The 17944-nt window shown below is 39.7% G+C and overlaps 1 protein-coding gene across 2 annotated transcripts in view; it reads left to right on the top strand.

Annotated features, from left to right (window-relative positions):
- Positions 1-14073, top strand: part of LOC124861367 (fibroblast growth factor 14-like) — an 89084-nt gene extending 75011 nt beyond the window's left edge. For both annotated transcript variants that reach the window (XM_047355047.1, XM_047355048.1), the window contains exons 4-5: positions 5156-5354; positions 5440-14073. In XM_047355047.1, coding sequence (XP_047211003.1) covers positions 5156-5354; positions 5440-5588 — 348 coding nt within the window. In that variant the 3' untranslated portion in view covers positions 5589-14073. The remainder of the gene's footprint in view (positions 1-5155; positions 5355-5439) is intronic.
- The last annotated feature ends 3871 nt before the right edge of the window (positions 14074-17944 follow it).

Raw genomic sequence — 17944 nt, 5'->3', positions numbered from 1 at the left:
AAAGTTGGAGCAATGTATATAGTTGGATACGTTATGATGCCAAGTCACCAAAGTCTGTTTCTGCAGCTTAGGTTTTTGAAATATTTAGTTTTTTCTGGAAAGAGAGAGCCCATGGAAAGAAGAGAGAATGGAGACTGATTAGAACGAGGCACCAAAAGGATAAAAGATGCAACTTAAAGTGGAAGAACATAAAACAAATTACAGAAATGTAAATAGTTCAGATAATCTCCGATGCCCCTAAACAGCTAAGCCAGAAGTCATGAAAGAAATTTTATTTCAACAAAGTTGTTACAATGAAGAGAAATGCAGACAGAAGTACAAAAATAGGAAAAGAGTAAAGCATGGAGACAAAAGATAAGAGACAGCCACAGATGAAGCTATGATGACAAGTAAAGATTAAAAAGGGACAGTTAGAATAATATCATTGTGAGGTAAGACTAAACAATGTTAAGATCTAAAGTTAACCTCACAAGCAGTTGAATGGATAGTTTCCATGCTTAAAATATTTTTCTTCCTTTACCTCCCGTCTAAAGAGATGGGAAAGAGATGAATAAAGCTGAAGAGGGAACAGCGTGGAGACAAGAGAGAGCCACCTAAGATGACCACTCAGAAAGGAGAAAGTGTCAAATTAAAGCTGCAAATTAATCTGAGGTATGAGTAGGACATTTTGTCAGGGTCATAAGTTACATCCCCCCGAAAGTGTATAAATCCCCCCATTGCAAAGCTTGTAGGGGGGGAAATTCCCCCCTATTTTAAAAGTGAATTTCAGGCCCTTGTTACCTCAAGATAGTCGACTTCATTGTTGTAGATCTAGAAGTAAAACATTACTGACATCATTTCTTGACACAAACTATGTTGAAAAAACAGACGCATGCTGATTTGCAGTCTGAAATCCAGAGCCAGATACTCACAAGGGGTCCCTCTCTGACCACCCAAAAGAGGATGAATCAGTCTCAGACAGCCTGCTCATAGTTGCAGGGACTGTTGGTAGCACTAGCGGATAGACAGCCGACTTATTTTTCTCCTACTTAGAATAACAACATGTCCCAGTACTGAAACATGCTCCATTGGAGGCGTTGGTACCCAAAGACGAGTGTTTTGACACATAGCAGCCGAGCAGATGTGGGTGGGTAGATGAGATGTTTGGGGCTTTGTGTCGCAGGAATCAGCCCGCTGGCTGTTTTTTTTTTTTTTTTTTTTTTGTCTGGAGAAAAAAGAAGGTGGTGCTTCGACTCACTCTTTGTTCCTGAATGGGTAAGAATCCTTAAACCAACTACTAATTGTACAAATTCATTGCTTAAGTATTCAAACACTTTGAATGTCTTCACATTTTCACAAATTGCAATGTTTTTTCTGTGACAGACAACCATAAAGTAGCATGTAATTGTAAACTGGAAAGAGAATGAGGGTTGTCAGCCACGTTTACTCTGATGCCCCTTAATGATTATTCCATTGCTACACACTGCCTTCAGAAGTCACCTAATTAGTTAATCCACTTCAATTAATCTCAGTATAAATTCATCTTTTTTGTGAAGGGCTCAGAGGTTTGTTGGAGAACATCCGAGAACAAACAGCATCATAAAGACCAAGGAACAGAGCAGATAAGTCAGGGCGAAAGTTGGGAAGACGTTTAAAGCAGGGTAGGTTATAAAACAATATCCCAAGCTTCAATTACCTCACTGAGAACTTGCAAAGACAATTATCTGAGAAGCAGCCAATAGGCCCGAGGTAACTCTGGAGGAGCTGCAAAAATACACAGCCCAGTTGTTGGAAGCCCTGTTTGCAGAGGGCAGGAAGCCATGCAGCGGACACTGCAAACATGTGAAAAAACGTGCGCTAGTCAAACAAGACCTGAATGTAACTCTTTGGCCTACATACAAAACACTCTGTGGTGGATATCTAACACTGCACCTCTCCCTGAACACACCATCCACATAGTGACACGTGGTGGTGACAGCATCATGGGATAACGACCCTAAACATACAACCAGAGCTACAATGGAATGGTTAGAATGGCCCAGTCAAAGTCCAGACATAAATATAATAAAAAATCTGCAGTGAGGTGTCAGGATCTGCCATTTTGGACTTTGTTGTGGTTTTGTGTTTGTTTACTTTTCAGCTTGATGTTTCTATTTCTTTGGGTTTAGTAGTTATGTTTATTTATTCCTTCTGTTTCCTGATAGTTTTGTTCTCTCTCCTGCCTCCAAGGTTTAGTAGTTCTTTCTCCCCTCGCCCATAGTTCCCTTGGTGGTTGCTTCCTCATTTATTTATTACTAAGAATGGTTTTCTCCCCTTATTGTTATTATTATTAATATTATTATTATTATTATTATTACAGTTCTCTTTGCTTCTTTGGGTTTTCTAGTTTAGTTCCCCACTTAGTGTTTCTGTGCTTATTTATTGTTAGGTTATTTGTTCTTGCTGCATTCTTCTAGTTTATTAGTTTCTTTTCCCTGTTCCTCCTCTTGTCATTAGTCCCCCTTCAGTTATTATTTACTCAGTGTTCATTTCCCTTTTTATATTTGTAGTTCTTCCTATTGTTCCACACTCAGCGGTCTCCATTTTGGGGCTCGGGTTTGGCTATTCCCCTCCCTGATACCGGCCCGCTGTGCTGCAGACCTTCTCCATCACCTCACAGTCCATCACCTACTTGTGCCGACGCCTCCTCTTCTCTCCCGGAGGGTTGGGCCACCACCTCTCGCCTTTCCCCTGTATCTCCGGCGTCCCTCCTGGCTTCTGGGTTTCAGTCTGGCCCGATTCAGTGGTCATCAGCTCAGTCATCCTCGTCGGCAGCGTCTCCGGCCGAGCCATCCACATCCACAGCAGTTTCTGCCGGGCCTCCTACGCCCTTCACTGAAGTTAATCAGGGATTTGTGCCTGTAACTTATTCACCATATTCATTAGAGTTCATGGCCCAAGTACTCAGAAGAGGCAAGGTCCTCACGGACTTGGCCATCCATCTTTTAAGCTCTGTGGCTCACTGGAACTTATGCGCGAGGTCCTGAGCCAGTTGAAGAATTGGAAGGCTGAGTGGGGACGCTATTCCCCAAGCTCCTTGACGGTGGAGATTATTGAGGCTGAGCGGCAGAGGATCATTAATGGGACCACCGTAGTGGGTTGGTCATGAAGCCTCAGACCTGTCCTCATCATCTCCAGAACCAGCGTGCACCGAGAGGACGACAGACGCTCCAGCTCTAATTTTTGCTGGGGGTCAGTCTTCTCCCTGAGCTCCTGTTCTAGAGCCTCAGCATGCAGCCAAGCCTCCAGAGCCTCAGCATGCTGCCAAGCCTCAGGAGTTTCGAGAGGAGTCCGAGGGTGGACCGCTTCTGACCCAAGTCACAGAGTTTCCAGAGGGGTCCGACAGTAGACCACCTCTGATCATAGTTCCAGAGTTTCAAGAGGGGTTCGAGGCTCCAAGGTCTACTGACTGTGTTTCTGACTTAATTGACTGTGTTTCAAGACTAACTGACTGTTTACAAAAGGCTTCAGATGTACAGCCTGACTATGAGACACCTGACTCACAACCTTCGGGAATCCACCTAGATCGACTCCCTGACCTAGTTCCTGGAGGGTCCTCTACTCGGCGCGGCCGACCTCCTGATCTGCCGTTACGAGGGTCCTCTACGCTCCACCTCAAATCACTTGACCATCTGCACAGCCGTCACAGACCTCCTAGACTACGGCTACCACTTCGTGGGTTCTTCTGGCCTCGCCGCAGACCTCCTGACCGAGGGTCCTCTACTCTGCTCGACTGGTCGTCCAGGTTACTGCCTGTTCGCTGTCGGTCTCCTGACAGACAGCTCCTTCGACGCCGGCCTTCTGATCGCCTGTCCTTCGTTGCCGGCCTCCTGGATTTTCCAAGTTTGGATTTTTGCTCTGCCCTTTTGGGCTTGTTTTGGTTTCATTCATGGACTCTAGTTTTTCCCCTTTGGGTGCTTTTGTTTTGGACTCTTGCCCTCCTTCTGAGGCCCCCTTCGCCCACCCTGGTTGGGTTGTTTTTTGTTTTGGACTCTTGTTTTGGACTTAGTTCCCCTTCAGTTATTATTTACTCAGTGTTCGTTTCCCTTTATATTTGTAGTTCTTCCCAGCCTTATCCCTAGTTTGTTCCCTGTGTTAGTCTCTATTGTTTCAGTTCCTTCTGATAGGTTAGTTTTAGTTATACCTAGTTCCACTTATTGTTTATGTTTTGATTTGCATTTATTTCAGTCAGTATTTGTTTGGGTTTGTTTATTTCTCAGTTAGGTCTTCCTCTATGTCTTCTGATTACCTTGTTGGTTCTTATTTTCCAGGTTGTTATAGTTTACTTAGATCTGTTTCTCTAAGTTTATTTAGTCCCTTCTCCCATGGTACAGTTTTGTATTAGTTTCACCTGTCCTTCAGCCTCCATGCTAGCCATGTCACACCTGTCTCTAGTTTCATTGATTACCTGCCTATTGTTCCACACTCATTTCCCTTTGTATATTAGTTGGTCTGTTTTCTTTGTTCCCCTCTGGTTTGTTGCGTCAACTTCCCTTCTGTTAAGCCGGAGTTTTTCTTTAATAAATCATCGTTCTACTCGCCATGCCGTCTCCTCGCCTGCCTTTGCACTTTGGTCCACAAAAACCTCAGACTATGACACGAGGATTGAAATATGCTGTTGACAGAGGCTCTCCATCCAAGTTTGAGCTATTCTGCAAAGAGGCATGGGTACAAATCTCAGTAACTAGATGTGCCAAGCTGGAAGAAACATATCCCAAAAGACTTTCAGCTGTAATTCTAGTATCAAGTTATACGGTATATACCATATATAATACATTAGACTGTCTTTCTCTGTGTTTATTTGTCAATAATAATAATTTTATTTAATAATTTTCCTTCCACATCAAGGGCAGGTGGTACATTGTGTTGGTGTATCACATAAAACCTTCTAAATACATTGACATTTGTGTTTGTAAGGTGAGAAAATATGAAAAAGTTTGCAAACCTTTGCAATTCTCAGTATGTGGTCCCACATTTTAAAGTTTTTGTTTTAGTTTTATATTGCTTATTATTGATCTGTTTATTTGCAGTTTACTCCTCTGACTGAGCAGCCCCTATCATTTTATCAGTGACAGTTCCTCCTACAGAGGGACAGCTGGTGCATTGCAATTAAATAATCCGATCTCTGTCTTCTCAGGAACTGTTTACACCTGAATGCAAGTTTAAAGAGTCGGTGTTTGAGAACTACTACGTGATCTACAGCTCGATGCTCTACAGACAGAAGGAGTCGGGCCGGGCTTGGTTTCTGGGCCTCAATAAAGAGGGACAGATCATGAAAGGCAACAGGGTGAAAAAGACTAAACCCGCTGCACACTTCCTGCCTAAGCCCATAGAAGGTAAAAACCCAGAATCCATATTTGTTTTTACTTCTTTCTTTATTTTACCTGATGTTCTGCAATAAAGTCCTTTCTTCCTCTCTAGTTGCGATGTACCGTGAGCCGTCATTGCACGATGTAGGAGAGGCGGTGCCTAAGCTCACAGGGGGCCCGCCTTCTAAAAGCACAACCTGTGAACCTGTGGTCATGAATGGCGGCAAACCAGTCAGCAAACCCAGTAAGGAGGAGACATAACCCCACCTCTCATTACTAACCTCCCTGCCTGGCTGACTGGAGGCCAGGAAGAACCACAGACTTGCCCTGCTGCTGCGCTCTCAAAACACAAAACTGCTAGAAAAGGTAACAAAACGAACAGCTAAAAGCTCTGACTGGACAGCAATGGGGGCTGAACGTCCTGCTTCACCTCTCCCGACTGGACACTGTTGTGGGGCAGCACCAGAGGGACAGCGCTCCAGTTGCTGATGGGGAAAGAAGAATGGAAAGCCCGACTGCTAAACTGGGCAAACTGAGAAAGTGGCGTGTGTTCTCAGATGAAGGACATCTGAATAATCCAAACAAAAAAACTCCATGCTCACATATTTATTTATTTTTTAGCAAGGCTCCTGTTTTCCTCTGCTGATTTTTGTGTTGCTTGCTTGCTCCAGGCCTGCAGACACACATCCACACAAACTCCACTCAAGTCCACTCCAAATCAACCACTTGGATTCAATTTTTAAGTACATTAAAAGCATCAGCAAACTCTGGAGAAATAACGTTTTAAATACCAAACAGTGTTGATTCAAGGGAAGCTTAGTAATCAATCAATTAGGATTTGGAACAGGATGTTCTGTTCTTAAACTACACCACGATGCATCAGGAAATGGCACATTACATATATTCTGAACATCTCCCTTACCCTACGTCTCATCAAGAAGAAGCTGACATGAAGATAGTTCAGAGAAGATATTTATAATGAATTCCCAATTTGTAGCAACAAGGAGTGTATCTGAAGTTTGCAGGTGTTGCAGCACCATGGTAGCAGTCTGTGTTTACATAGGGTAGCAGATTTAGATTAATATGATCAGTGTTCTCAGTCATGAGGACCTTTGTAGACTTTCTCCTTTTCTTGTTGCCTTCCCAAGTACTTGAAAATAAAAGAAGAAACAGGGTATTAGAACGTGGCAAGCGCCCGTGTAACTGGGACCAATATAATCCAGGTTTGGGAGTTTTAGAGCATAAATATATGACAGTAAAACTAATATAATGGTCCTAAAGTGTTTTCAGCTGATACCCGTGGAGTAGCATTTATAAGACGTTCTCAGACTGTTACCATTAATTCAGTTTTCAGTGTAAAAAACACGTGTAGTTCCTTAAAACTGAGCTTACATTCTTCTTTTAGTGGTTTTTCAGATTGCTTCGGGGTACTTCAGGTTCATGTTCCCCTTTTTCATTTTGTACCTTTGTTTCGTACCAACTTCTTCTGGTATAAAAATAGCTGTTTGCCACCTTTAATAAAACACATCTAAATCTTCACATTTGTGATTTAAAACTTAAAATAAATGAAAAATGTTTATTATTCCTTAATTGCCCTCCAGATAATTACCTAGAATTTGTGGTTCTTCAGTCAGAAGGTTCTAAAGATGTTTTGCTTAATTTTTGCAATAAAAAAAAACATTATTTTAAATTTGAAAATTGATTAAAAGCCTATAGCATCTATTGTTTGGACTTTATTGGTTAGAGGTTTCTTTACACTTTTAGGCAATTGTTTACAATAGAAAAACACAATTTTAAATGAAAAGATAGAACAATTTTAAAGTATTTTGTAATTATTCTTTTTTTAAACATTTAGACTACTTAAATAACATAAACACGACTTTAAATTTAAAAATGTTAATATATACTTCATTTATGCTTCTACAATCATCTGTAGTTCTTCAGATGTTTAGCCTGCTATTTACAATAAATACACAATAATAAATTTAACAATTGAAAAATGTTAGTCTTCAATTATACTAATTCATTCAGAGGCTTCTTTACACGTATGTTCAAATTTACAGAAAATATTTAATTTAAACTTTACAAATATAGAATGTTTCTTTAATTATGCATCATAGTCATCTGTAATTGGTGCTTCTTCAGTCAGTAGTGGTTACAAATTAGCTTTTTGTTTTCATTATCACAAATATTTATCTCCATACCTGATCAAAATGACCAGAGAAATGTGTAAAATATGGTAAAAATATTATGAAACGTGGGTAGGAAATGGTGGAAGGGCGAATTGACCCAGAAACAGCTTTGGAGCACAAGACACTTTATAGATTTTCCCTCTTTTCAACTTTTAAGTTGAATCCTTTCAACAAGGTTAAAAGCTACAGTACTTCTTATCTAGTGCTTCTGATGGGGTTAAAACTGTTTTCCTATTTACTTTTTTTTTTTTTTTGAAAGGCAAAAAAATAAAGACTTGGAGCAGAGGTGCCAAATAAAAATTGCGCCTGTATTTCTGAAATTAGCTGCCAAAATCAGAGGCTTCAACAACCCTCTGAAGATATTGTTAAACCTCCTGCATTGCCCTAAACTGGCATCACATCTTTATGTTTCACTTGCTTTGACTTCAAATAATTATCACCGTTCTTGAATGGCTACGATCCAACTTTTCTCAACTACTGATTCCTCCTCCTGATGCTCTAAAGAATAGGTGCCTTTTACAGCTGCAGTCTGGCCATCCCTCCATGCAGGGGAATCACCAGTCCACACAACTGCAAAACCAGACAAAAATTATTTATAAAACCTGACCAATTGAAACATTTTAAGAGCACTCACTTTCATTTTATTCCACTGTGGCTTAAAGAAAAGTAGAAGTTCACACATGTTATTTCGGACCATGTCTGAATGTACAATCTAAGGTTTTTCTCCAACCCTAATTGTTCCACCTCTATAAATCAACCGGCACAATTATGTCTGAAATATTGAACTTATAAGCGTCTTAAATGTTGTTTTTAATGAACAAAAAGCAAAATAAATTGCACATAGGCATGGGCCGGTATGAGATCTCGGTATGTAGTGTGGTGATCTTGACTCAGAATACCACATAAATTTAAAACTAATGAAATTTAAAACATGATCTTTTATTTATTAAAATGCAGCAGCAACAGTTATTCCTACCAGAGATGCACTGAGAAATCAGCTGGCGACCAGAATCAGTCGATTTTCATCCTAACCGCTCTGACCGGTGACCAAGTGGTCATAAACTAATGGTAGATCACTTATTGTGTGATCAGGGAACGCACCTTAATCACTACCAGGTCTCGCAATATTCAACACTCTTCTGTGTGGAAGCTGTCACTAAGGGAAGAAGCCTCACACTTCGCTACTTTCTGCATCAATGAGGTGTTTATAAAGGAAGCCAGAGGAAGCACACAGATGTAAGAAGCTATTTAAATGGTGATGCTCATTTCACTTCCTTTCCGTTTTCCATATTTTAGCAGGGATGGGGGTGTTTTGTTGAATTTACTTGAAGCTGACTTCAGCGAACACTAAGAAGGCTGAATTTATTACAGCAAAGTTACTGTTTTATGCTTTTTAAAGTCAACAATACGCTGTTAGAATGCCAGGTTTCTGGTCTAATAGACTGAGACCATGATAATACATGTTCAAAGTTTTTCCACATGAAATATGACATATACTTAAATGATTCAACAGAAAAAGAAATTGGTTAAAGGGAAAAATAAATGCACAAATAAATAAATATCCCACCTGCATCACTGTGGATTAGCCTAAACTAATACCTTGTTGAAGCACCTTCTGATTCAGTTTTCTTTGGTTGGAGACTGTTAGCATCCCACGTCTTTGCAACATTTACCCACTCTGCCCTGCTTGTTCTCCAAGTCTCTGATTTGTGAAGACATCTCTTGCCCAGAGCCTTCTACAGAGGAACCCACAGATTTCCTGTAACATTTAGTTCTGAACTTTGGCTAGGCCATTCCAGAATTTTCCTTTCATGAAGTCATCCTTCTGTTGATTTGGATTCATGCTTTGACTCAAATTGATACCAAAAATTTAAATCCCTCTGCCTTATCCTAACTGATACTTTTGTATAATGAGACCATTTTAATCCTTTGTAACCTCTGTGTAAACTATGGCTTTAGCTAAAGGATGCAAATGTTAAGAAAATCCAAGTAGCACCGCTGAACTTTTCATTTGAATTGTACAGAATAACATTCACAATGTCAGAAGCACTGATTTACTTTTTCTGATCATTCTACAGCCATGAAATTAAAGAAACATAGAGATCCTGTGTGTAATATTGGTCAGAAGAGAGTTAAAACTCTATAATGTTCCTGTTTAATAAAATCTTTATGATCTACATTAAGCTTATCGGCTGAAAATATTCAGTCATGTAAAGTGAAGACCTCTGTGCTGTTGCTTAGGCTGTACTTACCTGCACTTGTCTGTGGGAAAAGTGTAACAAAATACCACAGCAGCCAGCTCTGCTCGTCTCTGCTGCTTCTTCTGCCCATGAAGCTATTTTAAATGGTTGCGTCATGAGCCTTCATTTTAAGTTGATATGTTTGACGTGAAGCCAAAGGCATTTCAGTCCAATTTGAAGCGATGGAGGAGGCATAAGTGATATATATACTAGGTCCATAAAAAGACTTCATCCCCGCTGCGTACACATACACACACAGAGCAGCCACTTGGTGTTTGCCTTAAGGGAAAACATTGCTGTTGCAGTTCTTTTCTATATGAAATATCCAAGGTTTGCCTCTAAAATTCTCGTTGAGCCCCAAATGGTGGCAGCAAATTATTGTCAGGATGAGCTGTGCTCACTTGAAGCACTTCATGTTAACAAACTGCATCATTGAGGTCAACGTTTACAAAAAAGGGAGCTCCCAACATTTCCCTGCATAGTATTAGAAAGGGATGCAATGGTCATAGTATTGGTAATTATTAAGATGCAATATATGTTGCAAAAGATTCCCATTTTTCTTGATCCTTTCTCATGACTCTCTTGTAAGAGAGGTAAAAGTGTAGTAGCCTTTTTTCAGCCAGCTGACTGGCAGTGGGCAGCAACAGATAGGCATTACTTTATCCTTCATAAAGATGGAAAAATACTCCGGTCACTCTTGCACTCTTTCTCAACCATCTCTCTAAAAGGACTTTGGACCGTAGGAATGATGTGACGGTAAAATATTTGGTTTACCTTAATACTTGAAACCGGCCCTTGCCTAATGTCGCCAGTAGTTATTGAATCCGTCATGAAATACCAACACTAAAGCTTGAGTTTATTTGAACCATGGAGAAAAATCATAAAACCTTCCTCTCACTGTGAAAGCCAGTTTGTTCTGGGACTTTCTGTTTACTCATATTTCTTTGACCGCAAAACTAGATGCCAATCACCTCCTCCAAATATCACAGGAGGGAGATACTGTCATACTGTGATCCCACACTTCAAATTAGTGGCAGTGACAATAAGGCAGGCACACGTTAATACATTCAGGATCTGCTTATTAAGGCAATTAAAACAGACACTGTGCATCCTTTCTTGCTTTGAATCCCAATTTTGGACAAAAATAACCCCTTTTGCATTTTAATCAGATGATTGAAACACTGTCCTGTTTGCTGAAGATTAATGACCTCCGTCGATGTTGCCACAACTACAAAGCAGCAACATGACAAAGCAGCCTCCCTGCAGAAATCAAGGCTGCATGATTCATTCGCACATCAAACGAGCAGCGGCGTCTCAAGCCTTGGCAACAGGTCTGCATCTATTCGGCAGGTGAACGCTGCACACGGACGTTTATCCGATCCGGACGAAGTCGGGTGTTAAAGACCTCACAGTGTTTCTAATTGACATTTCAAAGATTCTTTTCTCACGTACACCACATAATTTCTCGCCTTTTCTGAACTTATTAGCTGCTTTTTACATTAATGTACAAATATGTGGTCGAGCTGCACATCTTAATACTTTTCAGACTAATGTGGTCGTAGAAGTATCATCTTTCGGCCTTTTAAATTGGGGTTTTAAAGAAGAAAAAGCCAGTTTATGTGCTAATGTAGAGAAATGTGTAATAAAAATAAAAAGGGAGAGGAAATTTAAAAGAAATGGCAATGTGAGTGTCTCTCATACCCCAGTTAGGGTCAAACTGTAAGATCCAGCTGTAGATCTAAAATGTCTCTACCCTCGTTTGACTTTAGCTCTGTTCTGTCTAATGTTATATGGAATAATGTTAATGAGGAACAAGTCTGGTGCTGTGCTCGTCTCATGTCAAAAGAAATGTGGATGTAACATTTATTTACTATCTGTTGTGTCATAGTTAGGGGCTCAAAATGAGTAAATAAACCCTGACAATCACATACAGTGGCTTGGAAAAACTATTTATGGCCCTTAAACCTTTTTCTTAATCCGAATGTATTTTATTAGGAGGCTTTGTGAAAGGACAACACAAAGTACTACATAATTGTACTGTATCCCCTTGTACTCTGACACCCTTAAATAAATCCTATGGTGCCATTTCATTTAATAAGAAGTTGAACCACTTTGCTGCAATTACAGCTGCAAGTATTTTTAAGGTGTTTTTCCACCACGTCCAGAGTTGCTTGGGTTTTATTTAGGGGTATCAGAGTTAAGGCAACTAAACACAGATTTTTCTATTTATACAAAAAGAAAAACTCACCATTAAACACTAATTTGTAGTTGTCTACTGCATTAATCCCAATAAAATAAAGAGGTTTGTGGTGTAACACGACCAAAATGGGAAAGGTTTAAGTAGTATGAATCATTTTTTGAGGCAGTATATTCACATTAAATGTTTCAATGTGTCTTGTATTGTCTCAGCTGTCTGTCTCTGAACAGAATCACATCTGTTAAACATGGTACAGAGAGATTTGACCATTTCTGTTCAAATACTGCGCGACACAGTTGATAACTAGGCTCCTGTGATTTTAACTTGTCCTTTTACTGCTGGATAACATAAGCGAAGCGGCTTAATGTCTCCAGTCAGAGAGGCCCTGCTTGTTAGGGCAACCCCAGGGTTCCCATCAAGTCGAAGTGGTCTGTGAAGATCTGTGGGGATGTGCTCACAAATTAATACTGTTCAAAGGCAGAGAAAGAAAGGAAAAATAAAAAGAAAAGCCCGGTTTCCTGGATACTGACCAAAGACACTTCTCTACAATTTTTTCCAGGCTGCTAATCAGAGTTTAAAGAACCACTGCCACATTTACTGTCAACATCTCCTGGGAGATTTCCTTTCCACCGGTGGTTAGCCAGGTGCCAGGGCTACAGTTATGAAAGACTCCACTCCACACAGGAAGAGAGCAGCTGATTTAATTAGGAGTGAGCAATGGCAGCAACCACGGTGACTTTTAATTTCCACATACAGGTACCACTCATGTTCTCGTGGCAGTATGCATGTACCCATCTTAGTTTGCCTGCAAGTTAGGAGGCACATAATGGACACAAGAAGGAAGAGGTAGACACAAGAAATCCCTTTGTGACCTGGCCGCTGCAGTGCAGGAGCACTTTAGAGCCAAGGGAACATGTAATGGTTAGCGCTTATGATGTAGCTGGCTTCCCTCAAGTTCTTTGCTTTAGTACTTTTTCAAAAGACTGCCTTATTACATCTGAATCTAAAGACAGCTCTCTCATCCCGTTCTCTCTGCCCACTTGCATCGAACACACTCATAGAAACACATACAGACGATACAAACTCCTATTTTACTTTTCAATTATCCTTTGATCCCCAATCTTTGATTCTCTGGAACCACGCTTGCTGTCGCTCTCTCCTTGTTGTGTAATCAAGCATCCAGAGAACTTACTCCCACCTCCTCTCCTCTTCTTCACCTCCTCCTCTTTCTCGTCCTCCATCTGTTTGAAATAGTCCCCACTTGTTGCACGGTTTTGAAAAGAGGAAATATGGCAGAGGGTTTTTTTTGGGGGGACTTATGCATGTGGTAATTTCATGATAAAAGAAACATTTGCAGCAGACCACCAGTAAAACTTGGCGTTTGGCTCATATCTTGCTGTTAGTTTGCACAGTTGGAGAACAGACGTTTCTGCAAGGCATTTTGTTCCCAGCACTATCAGAAACAACTGGCAATCCATCACTGCAATAAAAGAAACCAAAGGAGGATGAATCAGAATGACTGACTTCATATTACTAACAGACATACTCTAATGCATGCCTGAGGCGTAGCATCTATAACTTATCCAAATGGCTCAAAATGGTACAAATTTAAACATAAATGCATGATAAAGAAACTTCTTTGAGATCCTTTGTCTTCTTTTAACTGTGATGGATTAAAATCAGCATACAAGTTCATTAATATTTTAAGAAATCCAATTATAAGTAGAGTGAATTCTGATTTTGTATTTGTTTCTCTAAGATCCATAAACTTGGATAAATTAAACATGTTTTTTGTATGCATAAAACACTATAGTATCCAGCTGTGATACATGGTATCTGTGCGTTGAATATTAAACTGGCACGAGCATATCTAATGATTTAATAAGCCAAATATTAGAGCAGTGCCCTGTTTTATCCTCCCTGTGCAAACCTCCACCAGCTATTAGCCAAAAGCAAACAGTGACTGGTGCCAACCTTAAAGGAGACTACCTTGTGTGTCGGTAAATGTACAGTTAACTTTACATATATTATGCAAACAGTTTGTCTTCACTGTACAGTTTGTGTCCAATCTATTGAATACACAAAAACAACATCGAATAAAGGATTTATAAAAAGGAGGTGGGTTTGAAGTGGTTTATTTACTGAAAATAAGAATAACTCTGGTGTTCGTGATGTACAGTTGTCTCCAAGGGACTGAATTTATGTCTTGCACATTTTTTTTTTTTTTTTTTTGCAGTTCCTCCGCAGTCTGGGAAAGTTTGGAATCTGATTCCAGTATTTTCCAGGTCGGATCAATCTATGGAAAAATTAAATAATATCTGTATTCCTGGACTTCATTTCCTCTCTTATCTCCTGTTATCTAAAAGCTATCCCCTATTTCATTATATCATGTTTCCTTCCTCCTTTCCATCTGTATCTTATGTCCTTACTTCTTTCCTCCTTCCTTTTGTCCTTCCTTCATCTGTGCTTGCTTCCTTTGTTTTCTTTCTTCCTTCCTCTGTTTCTCCCTTGTCCCTTATCTATTTTCCTACTTGTGGCCTACCTCCCTTCTGTCTGTACTGCCTTGTGTCCTTTTCCTTCATTCCTTGTGTCCTACCTCCTCTCCCTGTGTCATTGCTTTCTGAATTATTCATTTACTTATGTCGTTCCTTCTTTTATCATCTTTCTTCATTTCTTCTGTCCTTCCATCTCTGTATATTTCCTTGTCCCTCCTTCCTTTTGTCATTTCTTCTGTCTGTCCTTCCTGGCATCCTAATTCTTCATGTCCTTTTTTCCTTGTATCCTCCCTTTCCTTATTTTCTTGCATCTTTCTTTCTTCCTTTCTTGTTGTTTCTTTTATACTTCTTTTTTTTATTTTTGTGACACTAGTGGCTTTTATTTTGTAAATTGACCGACAGGGTTTATGTGATAGACCAGCACAAGTTATGTATGGGTTACAAAAATCTTTACAAATTAAAATTCTGAAAAGTGTGGCAGACTTTAATATTCTGCCTCCTCAGTCAATTCTTCATTTAACCACCTTTCACTGTGATTATAGCTGCAAGTCTTTTGATGTATTGTCTCTACCAGCTTTCCACATATACACAGAATTCAATTCTTACCCTTTATTTAACCAGGTGAAGGATTCAGGGCTCAATTTTTACAGATATTTAAGTTGGAACAAAATAGTTCAAGTCAGATGAGTTTGGATATTTTCAATACAGAGGTTGAAGCATAACTGAATGGTCCTTTCCCTAATTCAGTCTAAACCGTGTGAACAATCAAGTGCGGAGAGCCACAGAAACAGTGCATAATGGCTGTTGGTTCTTTGTAGCAGAGAGCATAAACGAGGTGAAACCAAGCCAAGAAGAGCCTAATAAATCATTCATCCAGTGAATCAACTTTTGCATACCCAAAGAAGGCCACCCAGCTTTGGTAAACAGATCACAATCATAAGGCAAGTTAAACCTGTAATGTACCTGAAGGTGGAGTGATGCCCCGCATTCAAAGCATGAAGACATCTGGTTGGCGCACTCATACAGAACACCATGATCAAGCAACGGTTAAAAGGTAGCTGACAGGAGAGGTTAGTGAGCTCTAAGGGAGAAGAATGATTTGTTACTGTAATAAAACTTGAGCTTCACCCTCAGTTTTCAGACCAGATTAGAAATGTGTGCTTTAAAATGTAGATCCTGATCAAGCAGGAGGCCCAGACGATAAAGAAAAGCATATTTACTCCCACCTCCAGTCCCATTCCTGCCATTTACACCTTAAATCTTCACTGTCATATCAACATGGCATATTACATCAATAACAACAAAGAAAAGATTCAACTTATGCAATATATAGTTCATATAGCCACAATATACAAATATACGTCGCAATGGCCTTTCTTTGCAAAATAGTTAAAGTACAGCCAGTTTAGACAGAAAGTGTATTTGACCATCAATTTTCAGATCATGCCTCAGATTCCCTGTTGGATTTAATTATGGGCTTTGACTTGACCATTCTAACACATGAATATGCTTTGATCTGACTACTGCTTTGCAGAGACACTTGCATGTTTAGTGTCTTCCTCCCCAGTCTCAAGTCTTCTGTGGTCTTTAACAGGTTTTCTTCCAGGATTCCCCCCGTGTTTGGCTTTATCGACAAAGCTTCTCCAAAAAAGAGCAAAGACATCATTTAAACTCTGTTTATTAGTTAGATTTAATTTAGCTGTATTGTAGTAAAGCGGGCCGGTTTGTACTGTGATCCACTGTTGCAGCACCAAACCTGAAGCAGCAGTCAGGCTGTTGAACTCTTTGTGCACTAACATGGTTCAGGCATTTAATTGCAATACGCCTCATAAAGGAGGCAATAATGTCAGCAGAAGAGTTGCTTTCTTGTAAAGGTAGAACATATTTTTTCTAGTAGGTGTAATAGAAGCCAATACAGACATAGTAACTGTGGTAAAATGGGTTTTAATTGTACTCCTTAATGGTACCACTCCCATCCTATTGTGTATTTGTCTCCTTTAAATAGTAATCATCTAGAGAGTTCCCAGCAGACTGTATTTAGCTGCTTCACTACGATTTGTTTTCCAGAAACAGAAACCAAGCATCATGTTGGCTTACAGTCCTTTCTAATTACCCACATTAGCCCACATGTCTATAATTTGTTTAAATTTGAGCCCACACCTTGGAAGATATAAAGTGTAATATTAAAGACCAAGGAAAACCTGGCTCTAGGCACATAATTTGGGTAACAGCTGCAAATTGGCACTGTTTAAAATTAAATTCTGATGCAACTGTGTTGAGTCTCCTGAGCATGATATAACTAGGCTTGCTTTTGTTTGCAATTAAAATGCACAACAATTTAAACTCTAAAGACACGGATTTTTAATCAAATTCCAAACCTCGTCGGTGCACCCTCTGTTACAAATCCACCCTTGCAGCCCGAGATGCACAGAGAGAACCTCCAGCAGTCTGCTGAGTGCGATGAAAGCACCATTAAGCCCCTCCACTATCACAAAGACAGATTGGCAGCTTGACAGGCAGGAACACTCATCCCTCACACCCACACTGCAACGCCTGGCCTCCTCTAAATGACAGGTGAACCAGCAAATACTGTAATTAGGTGGATGTGATTAAAATTTGCATATGTAAATGTAATATAAATGAAGTGCACTCTAAAGAGCAGCACTGTGTTTAATTAGTGGGGGGGGGGGGTGTTTAGAGCTGTGGAAAACCTGCAGCTTTCACATGATGGAGACTCTCGATTGCAGGTTTTTATTAAAATAATGTTTTATAACATTTATCTTATGTCTTTCTTGCTATACTTTATTACTTCAGGCCGTTTTGTTTCACCTTTTCTAATAAAAACTCATAAGTTTCTGTCTTAGTGGGATCAGAAGGTCCCTGCATATATTTTAGTCAAAATTTCAGTCCACACTGTGATTCATCATCCTGCAGATAGACAACTAGATCTATTTCATATAAGTAAAGAGATGTCAAGAATAGATTCAGTTGCTCATTTTTATTTGTAGCATTATCTAGATTTTTTTTACCTTCCTCCTATTCTAAAGCCCCAGCCTGTTGTATAATGGCCGATGTCAAGAATGCGACTTGGACAGTTTTACAGGCTTTTCAAAGTGCCAACCGCTTCAGGAAAAAACAAAATCTACTCAGCCACTGAATCTATTTCCATAATTCAGGGCACATCCCCTATTGGTAAGTGATAAGGACTGGCACAATAGACAATATTATATTTATATATTTAATGCCAGGCATTAAATATTGCATAAATATTTAGTATTTTAAGCCTGTCAGTCAGCATTTTGTCCACAAAGTAGCAACATTCATGAAGCTAGCATTTAGCAAAGAGTGGCAGAGCTCCAGAACCTTTGGCTGTAACAAGTACCGGTAATTGTTTTTTGTCAACTATTTTCTAACTGTGATTAACTATTTTAATTTTCCACATCATATGATCTAATTGAGAAAGATATGTAGCTTAATAAAAAGGACCATAAGA

This window comes from Girardinichthys multiradiatus, chromosome 24, assembly GCF_021462225.1.
Source record: "Girardinichthys multiradiatus isolate DD_20200921_A chromosome 24, DD_fGirMul_XY1, whole genome shotgun sequence".
Taxonomy (NCBI): Eukaryota; Metazoa; Chordata; class Actinopteri; order Cyprinodontiformes; family Goodeidae; genus Girardinichthys; species Girardinichthys multiradiatus.
Note: the sequence above shows the minus strand (reverse complement) of the source record. Positions and strands in the feature narration are given on the sequence as shown.